At 37.8% G+C, this 25,836-nt stretch overlaps 1 protein-coding gene across 1 annotated transcript in view; it reads left to right on the top strand.

Annotated features, from left to right (window-relative positions):
• The first annotated feature begins 440 nt into the window (after window positions 1-440).
• Window positions 441-25,836, top strand: part of HMGCLL1 (3-hydroxymethyl-3-methylglutaryl-CoA lyase like 1) — a 192,365-nt gene continuing 166,969 nt past the window's right edge. Inside the window, exon 1 of the mRNA XM_007095540.3 lies at window positions 441-587. Within this exon, the coding sequence (XP_007095602.1) occupies window positions 480-587 (108 nt within the window). The 5' untranslated portion in view covers window positions 441-479. The remainder of the gene's footprint in view (window positions 588-25,836) is intronic.

Genomic DNA, 25,836 nt, shown 5'->3' with positions numbered 1-25,836 from the left:
AATGAGTTCAAGGCTGGAGAAACCCACATTAAGCATGAAAGTCTGCAGCTGGGACTGAGCAAACTCACCGGCACAAAAACGCATGCGCCCTTCCTTTTATTTACACCCTTTCTTTCTCTTAGGATCTGAACCAGGTGAGAAGCCGGTAAGTGGGGCGTGTGCAGATAGCCCCGCACGCTGAGCGCAGTAAGGAAAACGCGCCACACTTGAGGAGCCCTGGGTACAGTTCCTTTTCTTCTCCGGTTGCGAGTGCTGGGGGCGTCCGCCGCAGGTGCCTCCCGAGCTCCCTGCCCCGGGCGCAGCCGCCGCTGCCGTCCGCTCCCCACCCTCTCGGCGCCGCCGCAGTGCGCGGAGCAGGGCTGGTGCTCTCCGCCCGTGGCCCGGAGGGGCGCGCTCCGGTCCAGCGCTGCTCGCTCCGCATCCCTCTCCTCCAGGCTCCTGGAGCACTCCCATCGCCGCCTGCAGTCCCAGGCCCCGCCATGGGGAATGTGCCATCAGCGGTGAAGCACTGCCTCAGCTACCAGCAGCTTCTCCGGGAGCATCTGTGGATCGGGGATTCAGTGGCTGGGGCACTTGACCCTGCGCAGGTACTACCTCGCGGCCCAGGGTGTCCCCACCCTTTTGCACACTGCCAGCTGGTCTCTGTCCCTGTTATGTAGCCACCGCACCCTAGGGCCCTTCCAACAGCGGTTCCGTTTTGTTAGGCCTCACCTCTTAAAAGATTCCCCTTCATCTCTGTGCTGCGAACATGTAGACCCGCCTCTATAGCTCAGATCCAGCAAGATCCCTACCTGTGGCCTTCTCCTGGTCCCCCAAAAGAAACTGTTTCTTTTCTGTTTTTCCCCTTGGAGGGGATCCATTATATAATCTTATCTGCAGGCATTCCTCCAGGGACAGTGCCTTTGTTTTCACTTCCTTTCCTGTACTGTGGAACAAAGAGGACACATTTGTCAAAATTGTGGCAGAAAAAGGAATGAAGCCAACATATAAGGCTAGGATAAAATGGTAGAATGAAATTATATGTCGTACCAGTAATTATCCCTAATGTGGTACCAGTAGTTATCCCCCAATTTATGCTGGAACACACTTGAATAAGCTTGAAAAAAACATTGTAAATAACAGCAATTTCAAACCAAAATTTATTTCTATGTGATTCCTGAATACCCATTTTGAGACAACAGGCAACTTAATAGTATCCACATGTTTGCAGCCTAATGCACTCTCAAATGGCAGGTAAAAAAGAAATATATTTGCTTTTCCTTTAAAAGAGTCAAAATGTAAAATTTTGCAAGCAGTGACATTGATCATTGTTTATATGAACGTTAAACCATGGACAAAGGAAGGAATAGTATAAAGGTTTAGCTCTTTTTTGTTTTGCTGAATGCAAAATGTTTATTCTTGTAAACAAAATAATAACTTGTGTTAATTATTTTAGTAGGTAAACATTTTACTATGTGGCTTTAAATCAACTATTCTAATACTGGGTATCCCTTTTCCTGTAGTTTTACATTTAGTGTATTCTCCATTTAGTGTATCCTTATGTGAAATTGTAATCTTGTTTCTACAAATCAGAATTCAGCATTTGTGGATTCCTTCAAAATCAATCAGAAGATACATTGCTTCTGATTACTTAAAAGATGGCCACGGTCATCTGGTTCAAAGCCTGTTGCTGAGAATTCACAAAAGAGAAAGTTATTCTTGTATGTTTACATGTCTATTTAATTTTTTTGCATTCTAATTCGATTTTTATTATAACTGTTAACTTTCATATTCAGTCTGTTATATAATAAGGAATCCTTAATTTTTATTCCCTAACTCTGAGACTTTACATGACTTTTGTTGCTGTGTTAACATTGTATTTCTCTCCCTTACGTTCTAATTCTGTGGGGGCAATGATGGAGGCTAGGCTGCTACCTGCGCATGTCTACTTTGCCCTGTTAATATGTGGAAGCAGGTAATTGAAAATGACTAGCAGTATGAGAAACAGCTATATGTTCTCTAAATACTGCCCTTTTATCCCCTGACTGCTTTGCCTGGGAAACTCCTATTCATTTTTCAAACACAGCTTAAATGTCACTTCCTTTGACCAACTCTTTGCCCTGTCTACAGTTGAAGCCCCATTTCTGTGCTCTCATGGCACTTTATGTATAATTATGTTTTAGTCCCAATCTTGTTGAATTGTAATTTTTAAATCTTATTTGAACTCACAGCACCATTGACACCTGGTACCTGACACCTGACACTTCACTCATTGCAATTGATCTCCTCCCTTGGCATCTGTTTAACAACACCTGTAACTGCTTTAAGGCCTACCTCTGTGGTTCCTAAATCTGGAACCAGCCTGACTTAGTGGCCTCTACCAGTCTGGGAAATCATCAGTTCCTCATGACTTCTTACCACACTCACAGTTTCAGTTACTATTTATATTGTGTGTGTGTGTGTGTGTGTGTGTGTGTGTGTGTGTGTGTGTGTGTATGTATATATATACAGTGTATTTATTTATCCAGATTTATTTTCCCATCTCCCTCTTAGACTCCAGTCCTCACGTTCAGCTGCTCATTTGACATCATCATTTTCAAATTGGAAAAGCAATTCAGACTCAGCATTTCCAAAACTAGATTTGTGTTCTCCCTCTCTAATCTCCAGAACTTCTCCAGTATTTCCTAAGAACCCCATCACAGTTCATTCCTTTCTATAAACCACAAACCAAGAGCTCTTTATTTTCATTTCCTACATCCAAAGTATCACTAAGTCCTGCAATTTTACATCTTGACTTTCTCTCAAATCCATCTATATTTTTCCAACTTTACTGCTGCTACCAATTTTAAAATGGCATTATCTCTCGTGGACTATTAACGAGTGAGGTTTCTTCAATCCACTGTTTGTATGGCTAATTGGGAGACTTTCTCTACTTCAAATAGAATCCTGCTGTTCCCCAATTTTACAGCCTTCTATGAATGTCCATTACTATTAGGAATGAATACCACAACTTTTAAAGTGTCTCTGAAGCTTCAAATGGTATTTTCTTTGCATCTCTCTGCAACACCATCTAGAGGTATCCTTTTGTTCTTGCCACAGTGGCCTTCTGTGAATTCTTAATATTTCTTCTGGAACCACGATCTTTGATCGTTCTCTCTTCTGCTGGGAAGATTCTTTTCAGCAAATTAACTTCTCTTCACCCTTCAGATCTTCACTCAAATATTGTGTTCCCATGAAATCTTGCCAAGACTCTTAAGATAGGCAACCCTTGCTATCCTATATTGCTTAGTGCACAATTCATCATATATAATATGAATTATATATTTATTTCTGTGATTATTTGATGTTTAGTTCCCTACCAGATTCAAAGCATCATAAAAGTAAGGGAAACATATACCATTCTCAGCAAGTAACAGAATGTCTGGTTAGTTTTTAATGGCCAGTAAATACTTCTTGAATGAACAAATGAATGGATGTTTTTCTTATGCTTATGCAGACCATGAAATACTTGTTAGCACTTGCCAGATCAATGATGGATACATCACAGCTCAATGATAAATATTAGTTAAATGAATGCTAATGTTAGAACGAATACTTGGTGTCAATACAGTTTGGTCTTAGTGATAGAAGATGGATATTACTCTGTTTGGGTCTTACCTCTTCATCTCATAGAGGCTACTCAGGTTTGATGGGGAGGAGATTTGAAAATGGATTCTGGGGTTTGTGCAGAGACAGCAGAATGCTTAATCATTTGTTCACCATAAAATCTGGCAGAGAGAATGATGAGCAGGTCCCCTGTGATTTGAAACAATTTGGTAACAGTTGGGACACATAGAATGTTGTATTTTGAAAGAATCCTGCGCTAGGCAATCAATAGAAGATTGGAAACCTAGATCTTTTTCTGCTACCAAGTCATTCTGTGATTTTGTGTAGGCGATATCCTGGCTAGATCTTAAAATTTCCATTTACACATGAGTGGTAATAATGTATCCCTGATAAATTATTAGGATTAAAAATAAATATTGAGTGTGTGTATGTGTAAGTATACATACATTGGAAGTTTCACAATTAATTATCGAATACAAAATGGGTCATTGTAAATGAAAGGCTTACTGTACCACAGCTCCACTAATTAAATTCTTTGAGTTTCTAATATTTTGCTAATGGCGCTGGTTTTACAGAAGACTCTGTCAATAGACGAGGCTGTTAAAATAGATCATTCTATGGTTCAAGGTATCTCTTAAGGCCTGTTTGATTTCCTATGTGTGTCTCTTAAAATGGGTATGAAGCAACTGGCTTAATTGGTATGTTTCAAGGTTTTGATTCAATGTGATCAAATCAAATGTAACCTGGGAAAGCAATTCCTTTTTGGTTTCCAAGTGCTACATAAGCAGTATCTAAATTTCTTCTTATATTATTTTTTTTGAAAGTTTATTTATTTTGAGAGAGAGAGAGAGAGAGAGAGTCAGAGAGTCGGGCGTGGTGGAGCAGAGAGAGAGGGAGGGAGAATCCCAAGAAGCTCTGCAATGTCAGTGCAGAGCCCGATGCAGGGCTCGAACTCCCAAAGGGTGAGATCATGACCTGCGCTGAAGTCAGACCCTTAACACTGAGCCACCCAGGTGCCTCAGTTTCTTCATATGTTAATAACCCATGTGACAATAAAATTCTGAACAATCTAAATTCTAATTCAAATGATTTTAAATGTATTAGATGCATAAAAGCAAAATTGTAGATTATGTGACATTAACTTTATAGTTATTGTACATCATATCCTGATTCCTTTAAGTTACATTGGCTCTCTGCAAAAATTGTGATTCAAAGAAAGGATTTGGTGTTCAAATTTCTCTAGAATTTTAAAATGAATATATTTCTGCTTAAATTTAATCAGAGGATAATGTGACTGCATGCTTTTTAGTTTGCATCTATGCAGTTGGTAGCACATTTACTAAATATCTTAGGACTAGGGAGGAATTTTCAGAAGAGAAAAAAATACCATTTCAATTTTTTTTCTTTTATTTGTCTCAAGTGTTTTTTCCCTCTTTTTTCCCTTCCATTTTGACTCCTTCCCCCTTTTTCTCCTCTTATAGCTTCTTTTGAAATGACCTATTATTATTAATTTTCCCCCTCCAATAGCTTGTTAATTATATACTGTTTTTACTATACTCTTAGCTGCTATCTATAAGATACCAACACACATCCTGGGATTATTAAATTTTTTTTTATGTTTATTTTTGAGAGAGAGGGAGAGACAGAGCGTGAGCAGGGGAGGGGCAGAGAGAAAGAGGGAGACACAGAGTCCGAAGCAGGCTCCAGGCTCTGAGCTTTCAGCACAGAGCCCAATGTGGGGCTTGAACCCACAAACGGTGAGATCATGACCTGAGCTAAGGTCGTATGCTCAGCCAACTGAGCCACCCAGGTGCCCCAATACAGTATTATTAACTATAGTTGCTATGCTTACATTAGATTCACAGAACTTACTTATAGATGGATATTTGTATAGAGTAACAACTTAAAGTTCAAAAAGAAAAAGGAATAAAAAGATGATTGGATGCTTCAGGAAAAAATCATACTTTATGGAAAAATAGACTATTCCAATGGTTTTCACTATAAATAAAAATTATGAAAGATTTTATTTTTGAGACAGAGACAGAGCATGAACGGGGGAGGGTCAGAGAGAGAGGGAGACACAGAATCTGAAGCAGGCTCCAGGCTCTGTGCTGTCAGCACAGAGCCTGACATGGGGCTCGAACTCACAGACCGTGAGATCATGACCTGAGCTGAAGTCGGCCACTTAACTGACTGAGCCACCCAGGCGCCCCTGAAAGATTTTAAAAGAAGAAAATTATGCTCAACTTAAGTATCTGGCTTTAGAGAAACAATATACTACTTACTTATGTGTGACATAGTTCAGTAAAATTTTTGAATAAATCAATGAATGATTATATGGATAATCCCTTTATAATATTTTGTCTCTATTGATATGTTTATCTCAAATCTTTGATTTTATGGGCGTGAGGTTTGTAAACATATTTTTGTCATGAACCTTTTCTTTTTAATCCTTTGCATTGCATTATTTCTGTTTCATTCTTTTTGTCAATTCTTAAGCCTTTCTGGAAATCCATGTATTTTATTAGTTCATTTGAAAAGTATTTTGTAGGTTTGTTGATCCTCTTGTGTACATGTATATGTTTGTATCTTTGTGCATATGTATGATGTGCCAAAAACTAATTTCTATTTCTTGAAAAAAAAAGTCTACTTCTGTGTTTTTGAATTAACATTTTCATTTTCCTTATTTGAATGTTTAGCTCATGTAATGTTAGTCTTTTTCAAAACATGTGAAGTGTCTTAAGGCACTCTCATTTCTCTATCATTTTGCTTTAAATGTCTCTTATAAGCTGCTTACCTGATAGTCTGTACCTTTCAGTAACTGACTTTCTGTGACTGTTGATGTGTTTATCCTGTCTGCCACGTCTGCCAGCCTCACCACTTTATAGTTTTTATCTCTGAGGCTGTTTATACTTTTTAGTATTATTACTTGATATTTAAATCAGTATGATTGTTTGGAACAAAATATGTACTTCACAGAGTGAACTCATTCATCTTTAGCAAAAGTCTGTTTCATTATTACACCATGGCTCCTTGCATAGCACGTTACCAGGTATATGGCCATTCTCAAGACTGTTTTTGTTAACATAAGATCTCTGACAGGTAGGTGAAAGTAGAGTCCAAAGACTTTACTCATGGACACAACAAAATTAGAAAGTTGAAAATACACATATTTGTGATCAGAAGCTTATAAAGTGAACAGTCACAAGCAGTGACGAGCCCTTTGTATGGCCATGCGATTTAATGGCTCAGATGAAGTTAACTGAGTAAATTTCAGTGGAAGTCGAATAGTGGACGGCAGGTTCACCAGGACCTTGAACACACTGCAGAACAATCTCAAAATGTGGGGATAAGGGAACAGTAGAAAACTAAGTTCTCCTGGCTTTGGTAGATAAGGGATACAAGTCCTCAAACAGAGATGAAGGACAGTATAGCCAAATCACATGGATCTCAAAGGAGCAGGAGTTTTTATATGAGTAAAAAAGTGCAACAATTTTCAGGAAGTAATAGAAACCAAAGATGCCATCCATACTTTTGGTCACTAGCAAGGTGTAGGAAACTAAGCAGTCTCTATGTGAGAGGGTTCTAGGTCTGATGCTTTCCACACTAGTGATCAAGTCTTCATTTGAGGCCATAAGATGATGGGAATGTTCAGTTCAGAGGTTATGATTATAGTGGAGTTTGTTATTACAGAGCTGTTTCCAGATGGAAAACTTAGGAGTCTTGAGTCTTCACATAACGAGAAAGGCAGAGAACTATGTGGGGTTCTATAGAAGAAGTAGATGGTTGTTGGGAATAATTTTTTGGGGAATGACCCAAGAAACAGTATTGTAAAGTGGGTCATCACGTGTTTGATCCTCAACAGTCTTGATGGATGTGGTTCTCTTTGGGTATCTTGGCATCCGTCAGGACCTGGATTTATTGCATTTTGAGAGAGTCCTCATCTCTTGAGCATGGAGACTGCACATCTTAGAGTCCCCTTTAGTTTGAATTGACTTACATGTGGTTTTGAAAAAAAAACAAAAACAAAAACCTTTTTGTTAAGGTTGTTCACATGTTGATTCCTGAAGGGAAATGCCTGGCTGGTGAATGAATGCTGAGATCAAGAACAGAAACCCTGATGGTTGTGGCTTGGTCTCTGTACCATTGGAAAGGATGCTCCTATGGATACTTCATTCCATACATCCCACATCTGAGATGCAGCTTTTATATATATTTCTCATATTTTTTTAATTAAGATACAATATTTTGTATGAGTTCTGTATTCAGAACGCTTTTTAAGTTATATAGCTACTACTGTGGAGTATTCAATACGTACTAGGTACTAACTGCTTTGCGTACAATAACTCCTTTAATCCTTCCAACAATCCATTTTATGAACTGAATCATTAGGATGCAGAAGGGTAAAATAAGTTGTTCGTGGTCCACAACTAGTGAATAGCAGAGCTGGGAAGTGAATTCAGGCAGCTGTGGTTGCAGAGCCCCTGATTTTTCCTCCTATATCAGTGTTTCCTAAACTTTTCTGGTGATAGGAGTCACCTGAGGTGTTTATCAAATGTCCCAGAAATTCTGATTCCGTAGCTCTGAGGTGGAGCCACACCATCACTGTTTTTACATTCTTTTGTTGTTATTGTTGATGTTGGTTTATTTTTGCAAATACTGTGGCTGGGTGAGGCTGCCACCGCTGTATCGCTGCATCTGCTTTCAGAGGGTCTGCTGTCATATCATGTTTTCTCTGGTCTATCTTTCCAGAGCTCCTGGCTCCTGTCCATGAAAGACTCCTATGAGTTTCAACTTCCCTTCTGCCCTCTTTGAGGTTGAGACTAGAGTTCTGCCTGGAATAGAATTGCATTGGATACAAAAGGAAAAACAACTTGGTTTCCAATAAATTTCCTGTTCCCTTCAATCTCCAATACTTTCTGTCCTTGGATTTCTGTTGGCTCCTGTATTTCTTGCTTTCTCTTATTCCAGCTGGCTTTCACATCCTTCCCTCCCCCCACTCTGTGTTCTTGTTTTTTTCATTAGCTGTGAGCTCCTCCAAGTCTTCTGGCTTTCTTTATGCTTATTCACTCTGTGCTGTAACTTTCCCTGACCCTTTCTTCTCTCCTTGACCATCCCTTTCCAAGTTTAGCTTTTATTTTTGTTTCTTTTTAGTTTTCCTAATCAACTAAGGGGCTAGACTGTGCAGCACTGTAACTTTATGGGTCACTTTCATGTAGCAGATCATATTAAAGGAGATAAAGCAAAGTCATATATTTGGGGAATATTGTTTTTAACAGTAATTCTGATTTGAAAGTGATCGTCCAGCCTGCTTAAAGCCCTAATAATAAAAGCAACATGCAGAATTCTGGTTTCCTCCCGCAGGTCTCTCTATTGTTAGTCTAAGTGGGAGATGCAGATTGGCTTCTGCACAGGTGAGCAGACTTTATTCTCTGGAAGTATTTTGTTGGGTCAAGGCTACATTTAAAAGTTAAGGACATAGAAATGGCTTAAGCACGATGTGCACTCTTTATTTGTCTATGTCGCTGCCTTGGGCGTCCAGATTATCTTACTGTGCTGATGGATATAAATATGTATTTTAAATTCTTGATGGACAATTACATGGGGATGCTTTAATGAGATCACCTAGGACGTTTCTGAACACTGGCATATTTTGAACAATATAGAACCTAGTAGTAATTAGCAGTAAGAAGGAGCTGTCTTTAAATTACCAGAAATTTGCTATCTTCCCCTTTGGATGATATTTTCTGAGTAATCAGAATTCATTCCTCAGTGAACACTCAGGTGTTGTTGCATTTATTCCACATCTGCCCATGTTGATGGGGACATTTTTGTATTTTCTTCAGAAAATAATACTGGCTGGCATATCCTGTTCCCAAAACATTCATTCTAAAATCAGACTTTATGTAAAGAGACTTTTGTCTCTTTATATAAAGATAACTTAGAACATTATTCAAGTTTATAGATGTTTATATTTTTAAACCTTTTTCGTATAGTTTATAGGAAAGCCTAGTAATAATGTAATGGAAAGCCCACTAGTAGAAAGGCTCTCTGAAAAATATAAAGTATAAACAAAACTATTGTTTGTACACAGTGATGAAGGGACCAGAGCTGTGAGTTCTGAACATGATTTTGATGAGAGAAGCCGGTATTTCCTTCCCTGATTCAGAGAGAGGAAGGTCTGTGCTCTGGCTCTCTGATGCTGGCAAGGCGGTAAGGACCATGGTGGGCAGGAAGGGGAAGTAGAACCACTAGAGCTTCTGTCCCAAGGGCACTATTCAGGCCACATTTTCATTTTTCATTGCTGTCTTCTTCTGAAAGCTCATTTCTTCCTCCTGCTTTTTATTTGAATCACTCTTTTTCCTGCATTCCTTTCTTACAACTCAGTTAAAAACACAAGCCTGTAAATATGTTCTAATGCAGCACAGGGGGAGTCAGTGATGATGATAATAGTCTTTGTGTTGGAGGTAGATGGAAGGTCAAATGGGATTCGGATAGATGGAAGAACTTCCTGGTCAGAATAAGATGGTTGAAAATATACTGGCAGAATTAATATCATTAATTCATGGAGAGTTATTCATTAAGGTATGAATAGTGATGTGTGTGAATGTATACATATCAACCTGTATCTGTACCATCTATCTTATCTATTGTCTCTTATAGGAAAAAAATAATTGACAGGCCCCTAATCTTGAAAATTTACTTATTAGTTTTTTTTTTTTCATGTTTGATTTGAAAATGGATGCTCACCTTTGCAAGTGGTGACTCTTTTGAGTGTTTGGCTTGTGTCTCTTGCCTCTCTTTCTGCCAGACCCAATTTCTGTATAGTACTTAGTGGACTCATGTTTGTTTTCCTCATTGAAGTAGAGTTCCCTACCAAATATGTTTGAAATGATTAAAATATCGAGGCATTAAACATGTAATATTTTTTTAGTGCTAGAGTGAGATCTTCTCAAGAGATGAAGCTATGTTTTATTTACCTTTCTGTTATTCAGGAGATCTAAATACTCAGATCCTTTAAAAATGTCTATAGACCAAAATAGTTTCTATATGTTAAATACAGCAAATATCCATAATACAAACTTCAGCTGCTTTCAGCCAAATTAACTGACCTTCTGATGGGCAAGAGTATGTGTTTAATTATATAAAAGATGTTATTTTTGTAGACTAGAATTAGTAGTTTTAGTTCTGTATTTTCCATATTGGACTATAATGTGTATTTTTAAATCCAGGTGCTAAATTTGGAAGTTTTGAAAAACCTGTGTTTTCTCTCCTATCACTGTGAAGGTCAGAGAAAGTAGAATCTAGCTTTTCATTTACTTTCCATATCTGTTTTTACTGAGTTAATTCACACGGTGTACAATATGAATCTTCTCAGGATTCCATTTTATGGGAAAAGGAGTAGAAACATTGAGGGGTATAATGATACCCTTAGGGTGAAGCAGCTTCTCTATTGCAGTGTCTAAGCCATGGTCTCTGGTTTTGGATTCAGTGTTTGGGCTGAATATCCCACTGATAGTAAGCGCATCAAATGTCACCTTAGGCTCGTTAACTTTCCAAGTCACGCTTCCTTGGATTTGTGAAGTACGGAAATGCAGATGGCAGGAAACTTCGACTACATAAAAACGCCTTTAATATAAGTTTCACTCTATGAAATCAGCATTTCATAAAGTCTTTTTGGTGAACTTTATTAACAAGCAAAGGGGTCTAGGAAGCTTGGCAAAAAAGGAGGCAGGAAACCCCAAAGAGAACATGTCTGTCAGACGTCTTTCCTTCTGGGGCTTCCTTCCAAATGTTTTTGGATCTTGAAGGAAGTGGAGTGGCTCTCTGCCACCACTTTCATACATCTGTAACCCACTGAGTGTACAGAGTCTGGCATTCACTTTTTAAATTCTTTCCTCAATCTGTATTTATTTCACTGTGAAATAGAAGCTGATCACATAGGTTAATGTTGAAGTCAAAATATGAATCTTATTTTACTTAGACACAATTTCTACTTTCTGAGAATTTTGATTTAAGGACTGAGAATTCTCAGATTTTTAAAACTGCCTATGGCACAGTTCAAACCTTACATTTTATAGAAAGCTGTGGACCTGGTCAAACATAAAAGCTTAGGGCAATTTGGAGTTCTGTTTGCCTAGGTTTTAGGGCTGTGTTTAAAAGAAATTTGCAAGACCTGTGGAGAAACAGATGTAGTTATTCAGACTTTCTCTCATGAATGTCTGCTATCACTTAGTCCCCGTTCCCTTATGACAAGATTTTAATATTTAATATAATTCTGCTAAATGTATGCTCTAGAAAATATTGAAAGAAAAACTTGAGCTAAAGGAAATGGAACATAAGCCTGTGTAAATATTCATCTCTAGAGAGCTAGATCTCTTAAGTATCTATTTGCTTTTTGAAAAATATATACAGATACTGACCTTTTGGGGAGAAAAAAATAGTGATAACTTGTTAAATAGAATGCCAATCATTTCCCTTAATCAAAAAGTATGATTTAGGGTCAATAGTATTTTAGCATACCTGCTCTAGATTTGCAACTAACTTATGGAATGGAACAAATGGAAGAACACATGAGCTATAAAGTGCTGCATTAACTGTTAATAGAGTATTATTGACAAGAGTTTGGGAATTTACACAACAATAATAATAGCAACCATTCCTACCACATACAGAACTTATGCCAATGACTTTGCTAAAGGCTTTACTTAACTTCTGAACTCATATTTGCACGAAGAAGATCCTGTTTTGCTTACTTTTAATGTGAGGAAAGGGAGGCTCATAGAGTTAATAAAAATCTCTGCGGGTCACATAACTCGTGGCAGTACTGGACTTGAACCTGTAACAGGTTCCAAAGCCAGAGTTTCTTATGCTACATCATGCCAGTGTATTAAGACCAGTATTAAGCATATTAAGACCAGTAGGAACTTGAGTTACAAGAAAATTATTTTGTACTCATTTACTGTAACTTCTTTTTGTTTAACAGACTAGGTAATGTTCTAGATGAATCATTCACTTTAAGGAAGGAAACTGCACTTGGTTACAAATGACTTAGGATGATATAGCTTACCCTGCCTTATTCATTTTGAGACCCAATTTTGAAAATCTGAGGTAGATGAATGTGAATGAATCACTGTTATTTTAGGGAGAAGTTATTCAGACTCTTTAAAATGATGCCACTGTTCTTTGTTAAACTTTGACAACCCTCTTTCACTCTGTACCTCACAGCAGCCCTTCTTTTACCTCTGTACTCGGGTAAATGGTGTTATAGGATATTTCTGAGAAATAGATCCTTTCTTAGTTTCTTAATAAGTGCCTTAAACTTGGGACAGGTACAGTTGACTTAAAGTCATACCAAAAAGGTCAGATTTATACAAAAGGCATTGTATACATACCAAATATTATGTATGCAGACCTCACACACCTATTGAAAATTTCTGAGTAAGTTCTGTTGGAAAAAAAAAATCTATTTCCTTCAACCATTGGCGTCTTTATTCTTTGTTCTAAGTGGTCATCTAAACCACAGTGTGTAGAGTAAAACCACACTATAATACAATAAGTGAAATTAAAAAAAAAAAACTCAATCCCCTAATATGTGCTAAAGTGCTATTGTGAGGTTAATAAAAGCTTTATTAATAAGACCTGGGTTGTTGGAAGCATGGGAAACAAGAATTTTCTATTGGACACAAACAAATACAAATGTAAAGATAATGAAACAAATTGTATATAACTGATCACAGAATAAAAAAGATAATGGGGTGATTAAAAAAATGACAACGCAGTTGTAGCTCTACAATGTGTCCCTAAGAGAACTTCAGTATACTTCCATTTGAGAAATGAAGAGCTCAGGAACCAGTCATGTTGTGACTGGACATTTGAGTTGAATTTACACCATTAAAGATTGCACTTGTTTCAAGTGGCTTTTCTGTCCTCAATTTCTGCTCAGCAATTCTAAAACCCATGCTGAAGTGCAGAACGTGGGGTGGCCTGTGTCTGTATTTCCTCATTTCTTCTTGCCACTGGGCGGACTTGGCTCCTTGGGAACATTGAGCTGTGATGCTGTGCCATCCACTTCTGAGGAAGCCATAAGCCCTATGAGTTTTGATGCCACTTGTTCTTTTACTAAAAAAGAAAAGCGAGAGAAGACCAGGAGCTTCTTTTTCACCTGTTGGAAAAGGAAAATAAAAATGATTCTTGTCATACATTTTGTAGGAAGTCCTGGTTAGCTAGTTTTGATGAAGCCACAGGTAAACCTTGGTATCAGATGAATTAATTACTCAAGCTACATATAATAACTTTCTTCTGTTTTCTGATTCATAATGTAGTTGGAGACCTAATCTGTTAAACCAACATGGATAGTAGAAAGTGAATGCCAAGAACTCTTTTAGAGAGTCTGGAATAATTAAAATGCTCTGGGACATGCTAGAATATAGATATGTCATTAATTCCCAGGAAGGAAACACCGTGTGCAAAATTAAATTTGTGCCTAATCTTTAATGAACTACACAATTCTCATATACTATAAAAACTACAAAAGCTGGAAATCAGAAAAACTGATCCTATTCTTAGTTTTGATATTTGTATTTCAGTTGTGGCAGGGTATAATTAAATTTGGTCTATGAGGTGTGTGTTTTATTTTTCACATTTTGGCTTTAACATCCCCATCAACACATAAAATACTTTATTAGAAACCTAGTTTATAATTTGTTCATTGTAATTAGCTAAACATTTGAATGTTTTCCAAGTATCAGTACACTTTAGTTGCTCTAATTTTCATGAAGACAAACATAGCTCATGAGCTTGTTCCTGTGAATAGGTTTATCAATCACGGGCTTGTAGATCTACTCACTGAAAATCATCCCATCCATGTCCAAACGTGTTTGTGAGTGTATGAATGTACGTCCCCATGTATGTAGGTTTAAGGCTATGGATGTATGTAAGTTCATATTTATTAATATTGGGTAAATTGTGGTATATCAAAACTTTGATTTTTTTTTTTATTTTTTTTTATTTTTTTTATTTAGAACACTCTAGGGAGGATGGAAATGATGAGCTGGGCAAAGAGAATTAAGGACCTGGAGCAATTAAGAATATTGTATTTGAGATTGATATAAGAAGAACTGGGAGAAGCCACTTAAAAAGTGGGCATCTGGGGCACCTGGGTGGCTTGGTCGGTTAAGCGTCCGACCGGCTCAGGTCATGATCTCACGGTCCGTGGGTTCGAGCCCCGCGTCGGGCTCTGTGCTGACAGCTCAGAGCCTGGAGCCTGTTTCAGATTCTGTGTCTCCCTCTCTCTCTGCCCCACCCCTGTTGATGCTCTGTCTCTCTCTGTCTCAAAAGTAAATACATGTTAAAAAAAAAAAAAAGTGGGCATCTGGGAGAAGGCGTCAAATAGGTAGAATCTCCTATAGTGTCTGCTTGTTTACCCTGCCTACCTTGTAGTTGATTTCTTGGCTTATTCTACTGATATGTTTGAGTATCCTTGAGATTTCAGGATATTATTTGAAACTTTGAAATGACTACCATAAGTTATTGCATCTGTTGTATCACTTTGGACAGTAGGACATACTCTTGCTACATCAACCTGTGTAAATCAGGCCATTGATGTTCCAACTGTTTCCCTCCACGAGGACTAAAAAGATGCCCTAGAGGGCAGATGGCCTGGTGGTGGGGGGCAGCAAATCCTGAGGTCTTTCCTGAACAACTTTCTCCCATTCTCTCAAGCTGTTCAGCATAAAAATGACTGTGTGTGCGTGTGTGTGTTTCTTTTAGTGTGCTCTAATATACATAGATGCTATCATCATTGGTATTTTTAAATATCACTGAAAATTTTAAAGACAGGTAGAAAAATGTTTAAATATCTTGCACACTTTATAAAGAGAATTTATAGAATTGTTTGAGATTCTGGTGTTATGGTTTAAAATTTCATATATTACTCTGTCATATGCTGAAAAGACCAATTTGTAATGGTCCAGATGGGGGAAGATAAAGCATTTCCACTTAGACATTAAATAATGGTATTTGAAAGGAAGGGGTTAAGAAAGTGCTATTCAAACTATGGGATTAGAATGGATATTAGTATAAAGATTGTGATTTTAATTTTTATCATTTTTACATTGGTAGAGGGATTTTATGGATTTTGTAGTTGATGGTGATGGGCTCTTAAGCATCATCATACAGATTTTCTTTTAAGTTGTCTTAAACTAGACCCATGGCTCCCAACTTGTGGTCCTTGGATCAATAGCATCACCATTATCTGTGAACTGGTTAGAAAGGCAAATTCATGGACCCAACCTGACCTAATGAATCATGATCTCTGGAGATGGTCCCAAGAAACTGTCTTTAATAAGCTCCATAGGGGATTCACATGCACGTTAAAATTTGAGAAATACTGATCTAAAGGAATTGCCCATAACTAAAGGCCATTATGATCTATACAGGAAACAGCTGGAATGAGGAGGCTTGAAGTTTGTCTCAGTCTTCTAGGGACCTTATTTCTAAAAAAGAATCTACATTAACTAAGATTGTAAAACAAGAAAGATCAAAGTCTTAAAAATTGTTTTCTAAGAATACAGTTTAATTATATGCAAGTTTATTAATATGAGAGTTGTGATGAATAACTTTAACAAAAATTGAATGCTATCAGTTTAGAATAAGCAGTTTGCTGGGGTATTTGCTTCCTGAATAAATTGAATAAATAATGCTGCTAAAGTGAACTATTTACGTACAGAATAAAATTAAACTTTATTGAGCAACCTGATAAATTTTGTTAGAGATTAAGTTTTTAAATAGAAGCTTAGTTTGCTTAGCTAGGGGGCATAAAGACTAATTAGTCATTGCATGTAACCTGTTTGTTAATTGTTCCTCTGAGGGGAAATTGAAAATCAGCCACCATGGTTTATTTTTTAATGGAAAGTGAAAAAAAGAGAACATTGATTTATTGCCTAAAATGGCTGATAAAGTTTGCATCCAACTTTAGCAGAACTGTGCAATTTTTTTTTCTTTGTTTTGATGTTTCAGACTGCAGATGTTAGCTGTTTTTGTGAGGAAATAATGGTGTTAGCTATGAGTTTTCTTGGAAAGAAAGAGCTTAAAAGCTTTAGAGTCCTGGAATCACAGTCTGCACAGCCAGATGAACATGGATGGAATGTTAGGTGAAGCCTTTGGGGAGTCATTCCACAGCAGCATCTGGAAGGAAACAATAAGTGACTGGAGGGTTTACTTTTCAGGCAAATGATTAAGAAGTGATTAAATGAAGGTGTTAGGATGTGAGGGCGGGAAGGAAGCACTGAAGGTGTATATATAATATGGAACGGAGGGATTATGGAGAAGTCTTAACAGAATGAACCGTAGATCACAGCTGAAATTATAAAAAGCTGGAATTGGAATTTGGACAGAATAGCTTATAGGTATCACATGAAACAGAACATGAAATTCACATAATACAGAACATACTGGAACATAATTTTTTTTTGAAATAGCAAGGGACAGTGATGATGTCTAGCTATTCAGAGCCACTGGAAATCATTTCTTAGAGTTGGAAAGACATCCTGCATTACACCTTTATAGTCTTACTCTGATTATATTGGCCCTACTTTAAAGTCCTAAGAAAGCTCTGGGATTTGTAAATAGAAATCCAAGTCTTTGATCAAGTGAGCGGTTTTGCTTTAGCAGTTTGATACTACCTTGTTCATAATACAGAATGACAGTCTTACTTTACATTGCTTTCTATAGATTTTTTTTTTTTTTACTCTTCTTGTAAATGAGCATATCTTCCTGTCCATTTCTCTTCCTTACTATTTTCCACTCCAAACTGTGGATGAATGAATGAATTGTTGAACAGAGGAAGAAAGGAATATATAAAGCTATGTTTAGGTGTGCAGGGGTTGGAAAAATCCCCCTGCCCTGGTTCTTTTGGCGGGTCTAGTAGTTAAAAGAAAAAAAAAAAAATTGTACAAAAGGGAAACCAACAAAAGCATGAGAAGCTCAAGGATAGCCAAGCAATTGAGGCTTAAGCACCATTCTTAACCAAGGAGAAGGGAAGTAGGGATCTGGGTCTTCAGAGGAAAAGGACAGTTCATAGGAAGATGGGAAGGGCAAAAGTTAAGTAAACAAGTTTGTCATGTCACACACAGACAGTGGGACACAGAGAGGAATTTGAATATACAGCCTCTGTGGAGCTCCCCCCAGCTTACCACACCTAGCCTATAATTTTTATAGTTATCTTTTCTGATAGCTCTCTTCCTGGATCAGGCTCTGAATCTAAATTTTTAGAGGCAGTTAATAGGGAGGTGAAAAGCCCTTTCTCAGTCTTTTGGGCCTTGATTGTCTTAAGCTCAAAATAATCTACATGCCACAGTAGCACATTTTGGGAAGACTCATTCTGAACCCCTTCAGTGTCATGTGTAAAACTTCACCAAGAAGGTTCACTGTCCAGAAGTTGAATTATAGATTGCTCCATCTCACTTGAGCAGTCTCTTAGTCCTGAGAATAGATGAGTTCATTTAAGCACTTGTGTTTCCTTTCAGGAGGTGGTGATACAGGTGGACTCCCAAAGTTAATTTTATGGTGTAATCGGGTATTTAATAAGAGACATGTTTATGGAAACAAAAGAAGAAAATGGTTAATAATGGGACAGACTATGATTCCAGTTTCTGAGTTCTGAAGCCAGGTAGTTGAGAAAATTTCTAGATGACTAGTTTGAAGCATCATCAGATGGCATGAGGGCTGGCAGAGACAATCTGATGGATATTCCTGGTTTGTAGTTTGAATGTCTTTGGTGATCTAAGTGGTCACTGAGCAACCTGCATGAAAACTGTCCATATGTAAACTGTTGTGATTTCTCTGAAGTTCGTATCAAATTGTCCAACTCTAGCTTGCATGGTTTAGGGAAAAGGGAAATTTTAGTTCTCAGTGATTGCAAGTCAAAAGATAGGAGAAACTTGAAATGTAAATTTGGAGAGTTGTAGCCAAATAATGGAAAAAGTGGAAGAATTCAGAATCTAATCCAATTTATAGGTAGAAAACCAAATCTCAGAGACAATTACCAGCACCAGAATTTGATATCCACAAAGGTGTATTTTGCTCAAACATAGTTTTTGTCTCTACAATCATTCCATTTTTATTAAAATAATTTATTTAAGTACATAGGAAGACTAATTTGTTCACAGGTTAAGTCTGGTTTTAATAAATTTAGCACGATTACTTATGCAATTGGAGCAAGAATGGTGATTGATCATATAGGCTCTTTTAAATATGCTTTGCTCGAACTTTTAAAAGTTTATTTTCAGAGAGAGAGTGTGTGTGTGTGGGGGGGGGGGGTGGGGGGGAGGGTTAGAGACAGAGGATTCCGAGCACTAACAGTGCAGAACCTGATGTGGGGCTTGAACCCAGGGACTGTGAGATCATGACCTGAGCTGAAATCAAGAGTTGAATGCTCACCCAACTGAGCTGCCCAGGCACCCCTGGAACTTTTCATAAAAAATCTCAGATTGAACTTTTAAAAGCCTCTCAAGGCAAGGAAATCAAGGCAGTGACTTGCCATTGTCTTCACCAGCAATACCTGTAGATTCAGGTTAATTATTCTCTTCTAAGGTTTTCCAAATATATTGAGGTTTCTATACCTGCCAGGAAGTGACTGTATTCACCTGGCAAGACTGCTAGGAACCTTGTAAGCAAAGTGCCAAACTGATTTTTCTAAGAGGTTTTATTAGCTCTATAACATAAACCTTAGTTCCTTAAAGCTATCTGGTCCTATCTGAGTCTGTGCACATCTTTCTCCAAATAGGATATTTCATTCAAAGCCTTGGTAATATAACTGATGTTTCCAATTGTGTCCTGTTGTTACAAGGACAACAGATTCTTATAGAACTTGGGCAAGTAAGTATTCTGCCATGAAACTAAAAACTCCCTGAGGGTTTCCAAATTCTTGAGGGTTCAGGTAGGGAGAAAAAGATAAACATTTCATCCTTGCTTATAAGGATATATTCTGCTTAAAGTGCTCTCAGTCATAGTTTAGGAGGACAATTTTTCCGAGATCTGGAAAACTCATGAGTAAGGAACCAGTAATTTAAACAGAGTCAAAATTAAAGTCCTCTTCATCAGTTTATCAGTCCTATGTAATCAATTCTTGTTTATTTTGATCTTTTGTTAGCAATGTTACAAAGTCATCATGTTTTTCCCCCATTGAAGTTCTATAATTGGTTACTTCAGTGGCATAATCTGCAAGTTATCAGAAAATGCATTCTAGGTTTACCTTTCAGAGGCACAGTGAAAGCATGCAAATTCTTCCCAGCAGGACTCTTATTCCCTTAAGGCCAGAATTTTTACAATACTTACACAGAATCCTTTCCATGAATTTCTTTGAAGTGGAAACACTTTTGCAGAAACACTTTTACAAAAACATCAAAGTAAAACAATAACTGTGAGTGACAAAGGCTTAAAAGTGGCAATGTTAAAGGTCAGATGAAAATTCATTATAATGTAGCTGACAAGGAATTTGGTTATTTCTGTGACACACACAGTATTGTAATTGTAATCAGAATTACAAGTGATAACATTATTAGGACATACCAGATTTCTAGGAATGTTATACAATTTCTGGAACATTTATCATATATACCTACAAAGACAATGTAAATAATGCTTAGTATTCTTTTTTGACAATGGTTCCTAGCTTGATTAGTTTAGCATCTCTTTTTTTAAAAAGACCAAATCTTTTGATATGTTCTAGGGACCCTCTAAAAAAATCCCAAAGTTGGTTCAAGGTCAAAGATTTCATTTAGAATTCGATTTGGGGAAATTTGTCAAAAATATCAGTTTTTAAAACATGGGTGCCTGGGTGGCTCAGTCGGTTAAGTAACCAACTTCAGCTCAGTCAAATATAGAAGGGGTGCCTGAGTGGATCAGTTGGTTAAGCTTCTGACTGTGGTTCCCTGAGGTCATGATCTTGGACTTTGGCTCAGGTCATGGTCTTATGGTTCCTGAGTTCTAGCTCCATGTCAGGCTCTGTGCTGACAGCTCAGAGCCTGGAGCTTGCTTTAGATTATGTGTCTCCCTCTCTCTCTGCCCCTCCCCTACTCAAACCCTGTCTCTCTTTTTCTCTCTCTCAAAAATAAATAAACATTAAAAAAAATGTTAGAGCAAATACAAAAAATGAAATAGTTTAAAACACAAACCCATAAACCCTATTAGCTCTCTTAATAGAGAAGACTCAGTTTTCTTAAGTAATCAAAGACTTGATAAATAAATGAAACACAAAGTTATTTTTACAGGACAAATTATCAAAATTTTTGTTTTCTAGGCATATTGCTTAAAAAAATAAAGAAAACACTTTATTATCTCTTATCAAAGTCAGACCGGTAGTTCAAGAAAACTTTTAGTTTTCTCTTTAACTTTTTAACTTTTAGGAGATAAAATCAAGTTCCAGTTATACATAAGTACACTATTGATACTAAACCTTATTGTTAAAATATGTATAATAACAATTCAATTTTAGCTGCTTGATAATACAGGGCAAAATTTTAAGACAATTTTCTAATAAATTGGGCAGTACCATCCAGGGTTAGAAAATACCATACATCAACAGCACACACGTATAGACAGTCATGAACATATAAACACAGATATTAAAGTTTCCACTTTAAAATTTTAACCAGGAGATGGGTATTTGTGGAGAAGGCACATTAGGTGATTTTTTTATTCTAAGTTTCAAATAATCTTTTGTGGTTTTGTTTATCTTTTGATAAAAAAAAAATACCTTTCTGAAGTTGGTATTTTAAAGTGATGACCTAAATAAGAATTCTAGGGAGGGCGAGGTAAAAGGTTTACCTTTCAGAGGCACAGTGAAAGAATCCAAGTTCTTCCCAGAAGAACTCTTACTCCCTTAAGGCTAGAATTTTTACAATACTTAAAAGCATTTTGAGATAAATGGAGGAGGTTTGGGGAGTGTGAAAAGGCTAAGTGGTCTTTGTGTTGTGCCTGGAGTTGCATTTCTGGTTTTGCAAAGATTTTTAAGATAAAGATCTTTGCTTTTAATATTTCTTAAAAATTTTTAATGTTTATTTATTTTTGAAAGAGAGAGAGCTCAAGTGGGGGAGGGGCAGAGGGAGGAGGAGATAGAATCTGAAACAAGCTCCAGGCTCTAAGCTGTCTGCACAGAGCCAGATGGGGGGCTGGAACTTACAAACTGCTAGATGCTGAACTGAGATGAAGTTGGGTGTTAACTGACTGAGCCACCCAGGCACCCTCAGTTGCTTTTAATTCTTAAAGAACTAGAGTGAATTCTGGATGATAAAGGACTGACCTATCCATCCAAGTACATTGGAATATTTTTCTTTTCCTCTGGGCATTTAGCTCAGAGCAGAAGGTCCAAAAAAAAAAAAATCTATATATCTATATATCTATCTATATCTATATATATCTATATATATAGATATAGATATAGATAGATATATATATCTATCTCCTATGAGGCTGTGGGCATCAGATTCAAATGTAGTCAGATTTCTAACTATAGAGTTATTAAGTGTTTTCAAATATCTCCTCAGGTTTCATCTGGGACAAACTAAGTATTTCTGGCAGAATTAAACAACTCTATGGACCCAAGTGGTGCTCTCAAGGAGAGCACAGGAGATACAATCTTCACAAAATCTGGAGTCACTTCTAAAGATAACCGAAAGAAAGAGGGAATACCAAGCCACATTCTCAGGGCACGAAATGACACACAAGCTAGAAGGCAGTACCTATCCTTGGGAGAGAAAGGATCAATAACCAATGGGTCTAGGTTTGGAAAGGAAGGGATATGAAATTTTATTTTCCTCTCTTAACGGGCCCTACAGACAAAGATGCAAGAGAGCTGAATCTGGCGTGAGTATTTGCTCTTAGCTGGCTTCTGCCAGTTTTCCTAGGGTCTCCTCTATAGACTCCAGGATTTGCCAGAATTTGGCATGATTTTTCATTTATTTTAATTTCCCTTAACTATGTAAGGGAATAATGTAGCATTTTACCAGAAAATTCCTTAGAATCTCGTCAACCGCAGGAGGTTAGGAAAGTCTGTATAAAATGTTTAACGACTCTCCTTTCTGAGTGACCAATTCAACCTTACACCAGTTCACTGTAGGGTGAAAACCTCTACTATTGGTTTCATTAGCCCCTGAACATTGGCCTTTAGCTGATCCATTTCCTGATTATTTGCAGGAGGGCCTGGGAATTTGCTGAGGAGATGGGGTGGTTTTTAAGAAGGGGAATTAACATTGGGTGTGGACCTTAATTTTTGTTATAAATCTGATTTCTGTTAAGAGTCCCTAAGGCTAGTCATTATAATCCTTTGTATTCTTTTTTGTAGTTTGGTCTTTCCATAGGTACCAGTAAGACAATTATTTAGGATGAGCACTCTAGAAAATTCTTTTTCAAATATAGCTAATTCAGAGGATCCATAATCTGGCCATTGATGAGTAGGATCATAAATTCTTAATAGTGACTCAAACCAATAAGACTTTTTTTCTGTAAGAGGCATCCCAAAGGAGAGTTCAGAGAATGCAGCCCTCGCAAAGTCCAGAAAGTTGACTTCCAGTATTAGCCTAAGAAAGCAAAAAATCTTCATGGTCACAGTTGGGAAGAATGGTATAGTGCAAATGGCATCTTTAGTTACTCTTGAGAATGTGTGTTGCCTCCAGTCATAAACTGGCTAGTCGTTGACACTGGTCAGGTGCTCCTGGAATAGGACTTTGCCCGCACTAACAAGACAAATGAAAATTGAGATGATCCTTTATGGACCCGGACCCTTTCTGACAAACTCCCCTGAGAGCTGCCACAGTTGGACAAAAGGAATGCCACCTCACAAATTTAGAAAAGGAAAAAGGACTCTTGCTACTCTTGTTTCCATTGGACCCTGCAGCTAGAGCTCTGGGAGACTGACATGTTAAGAATTCTTTCCTTCTGCTGGTGTTTATCAGAGGTCCTAGGATCTCCCAGCTGCAGAAGTCCCAGAGTGAACAGTGTCCAGTTGCTGAAGGGCCCTTCATGGTCACCAATTGCAGGCATAGAAAAATTTTCCTTCTCTTTCTAGGTTTTTTTGAGGTTGTGTGGGGGTGGGTGGTCTATTAATTAAACTGACACAAGACAGAGTAACCAAATTTAATTTCAAAGACACAAGAGGCTCAAAGACAGCAGTTAGGCTTGCAGGTTATCCTGAGCCAAAGAGAAGAGGGTAGGGGTCTGAAGTTTAAAAGGGAAGGAAGATAATTCACAGGAAGATGGGAAGAGCAAAAAGTTGGTAAACAAATATTAGTTGTGATGTACAGAGACAGTGGGACGTTGAAATGTGAACAGACATCCTGCCAAGCTCCCCTCAGCTTACCACACTTAGCTTATACTCTACAAAAGTTATCTTTGGTGATAGCTCTCTTCCTGGACCAGGCCCTCTTTGTGAAATCTTAGAGGCAGATAATGGAGAAGTAAAAAGTCCTTGGTGAGTCTTTAAGGGCCTTGTTTGTTTTCAGCTCAAAATAATCAACATGCTACATTTTGGGGACGCTTGTTCTGTACCCCTTCTGTTGGTAGGGAATGGTTTATTTTTCCACAAAAGGCTCATATTTATCATTAAAGACAAAATCAAGTTTATCTCTGAATGGAAGCTTTCCTTCTTGATGCCAGCTATTTGAGCATCTGGAACAGTTAGAGATAAGGTAGCTTTATAGAAGTTTATGACCTGCTCTCATACCAGTCATCCCTCCTAGTGGTCATTAAAGGTCCTTTATTATTTTTTAAATTATTTTTTATGTTTATTTTTGAGAGAGTGAGTGAGAGTGGGGGAAGGGCAGAGAGAGAGGGCAGAGAGAGAGAGGGAGACCAAGAATCTAAAGCAGGCTCCAGGTTTTGAGCTGTCAGCACAGAGCCCTATGTGGGGCTCAAACTCACGAGCAGTGAGATCATGACTTGAGTCGAAGTCAGATCCTCCACTGACTGAACCACGTCCTTCACTCTGAAAGTGACACGCTTTTGTTCTACTCCATTGTCCAGATCTCACTTGAATGGTCATACCATGTGAGGGTAGCAGGAGAGTATGCATAGCAGTTCCTACCATATAGACTTAACCTTTCTGCCAAATCTCTAGTCAGGCTCTTTTTATCTGGATTATAAGAGAGTATTAAATCTGGGCATATTCAAAAACAAAAGAAATGGGCAAATTAAATTGAGGGCTATGTACATAGTATTTGCTCCCAAAATGAAAAGGCCCCATTTAATTCTACTAAAATATCTCTCTGGCCTCTCCTCCCATCCTGCACAATTAGCTCTTTAGACTGATGTTCCCTTAGAATGATTATTTCATCAAGTGGCTCTGAGAAGTCACAACATAAGAGACTCCGATGCTAAAATGTGCCTTGGGGTTGATTCCATTGCTAGGTGAAAGGTATGGGAATGTCTGCTTACCCAAATTTGGTTCTGGGCTACCTCAGGGTGAAGATAGCACTTTGATCACCAAGACCATAGTCCTGACAGATTATGGACATGGTCAGAAAATGTTTGATGAGATTTGGATGTTTGGATAGTTTGGAGGATGGTGGATCCACTGGGAGATGGAAAATTTGAGAGAACAAAAAGTCAAGAAGCATCTTGGAGGAAGTAGGGTTGAAAACACATCTCCTTTTTCACATTGCCCAGATATGTCTACACAAATGTAGGGACTGGAAAAGGCTCAATTTCTAGGGCATTCCACATATTGGGATTAAAGCGTTCTTAGAAGGATAGCTTTGCTTATTTGTGATTATCCTTGGTCATCATAATCACATGGATAGACTGTGAGAGTGGTATGCAGGGACAGAGACAGGAATCTTGCCTGTCACTATGAAAGCTCTGTATTCTGGTAGGGGTAGAAGGAATGGATGTGAAATTAAGTCTGTATTCCTTCAAAGTAAATTTATGTAGGAAATTTAAGTGTAGTGATCATAAAATTTATGGTTCCAGTGTCGGTACTTTAATTTTTTTTAATGTTTTATTTATTTTTAAGAGAGTGCAAGCAGGGAAGGAGCAGAGACAGAGAGGAGGACACAGAATCCGAAGCAGGCTTCAGGCTCAGAGCTGTCAGCACAGAGCCCGACGTGGGGCTCGAACTCATAGTGAGGTGATGACCTGAGCCAAAGTCGGACACTTAATGGACTGAGCCACTCAGGCTCTCCTCCATTGTGGGTACTTTGAGGGAAATGGGCAAAATATTAATGACCTTGGACAACAGGTATAAACCAGGATGAC

Source organism: Panthera tigris, chromosome B2, assembly GCF_018350195.1.
Source record: "Panthera tigris isolate Pti1 chromosome B2, P.tigris_Pti1_mat1.1, whole genome shotgun sequence".
Lineage (NCBI taxonomy): Eukaryota > Metazoa > Chordata > Mammalia > Carnivora > Felidae > Panthera > Panthera tigris.
This window is presented reverse-complemented; position numbering and strand designations above follow the sequence as displayed.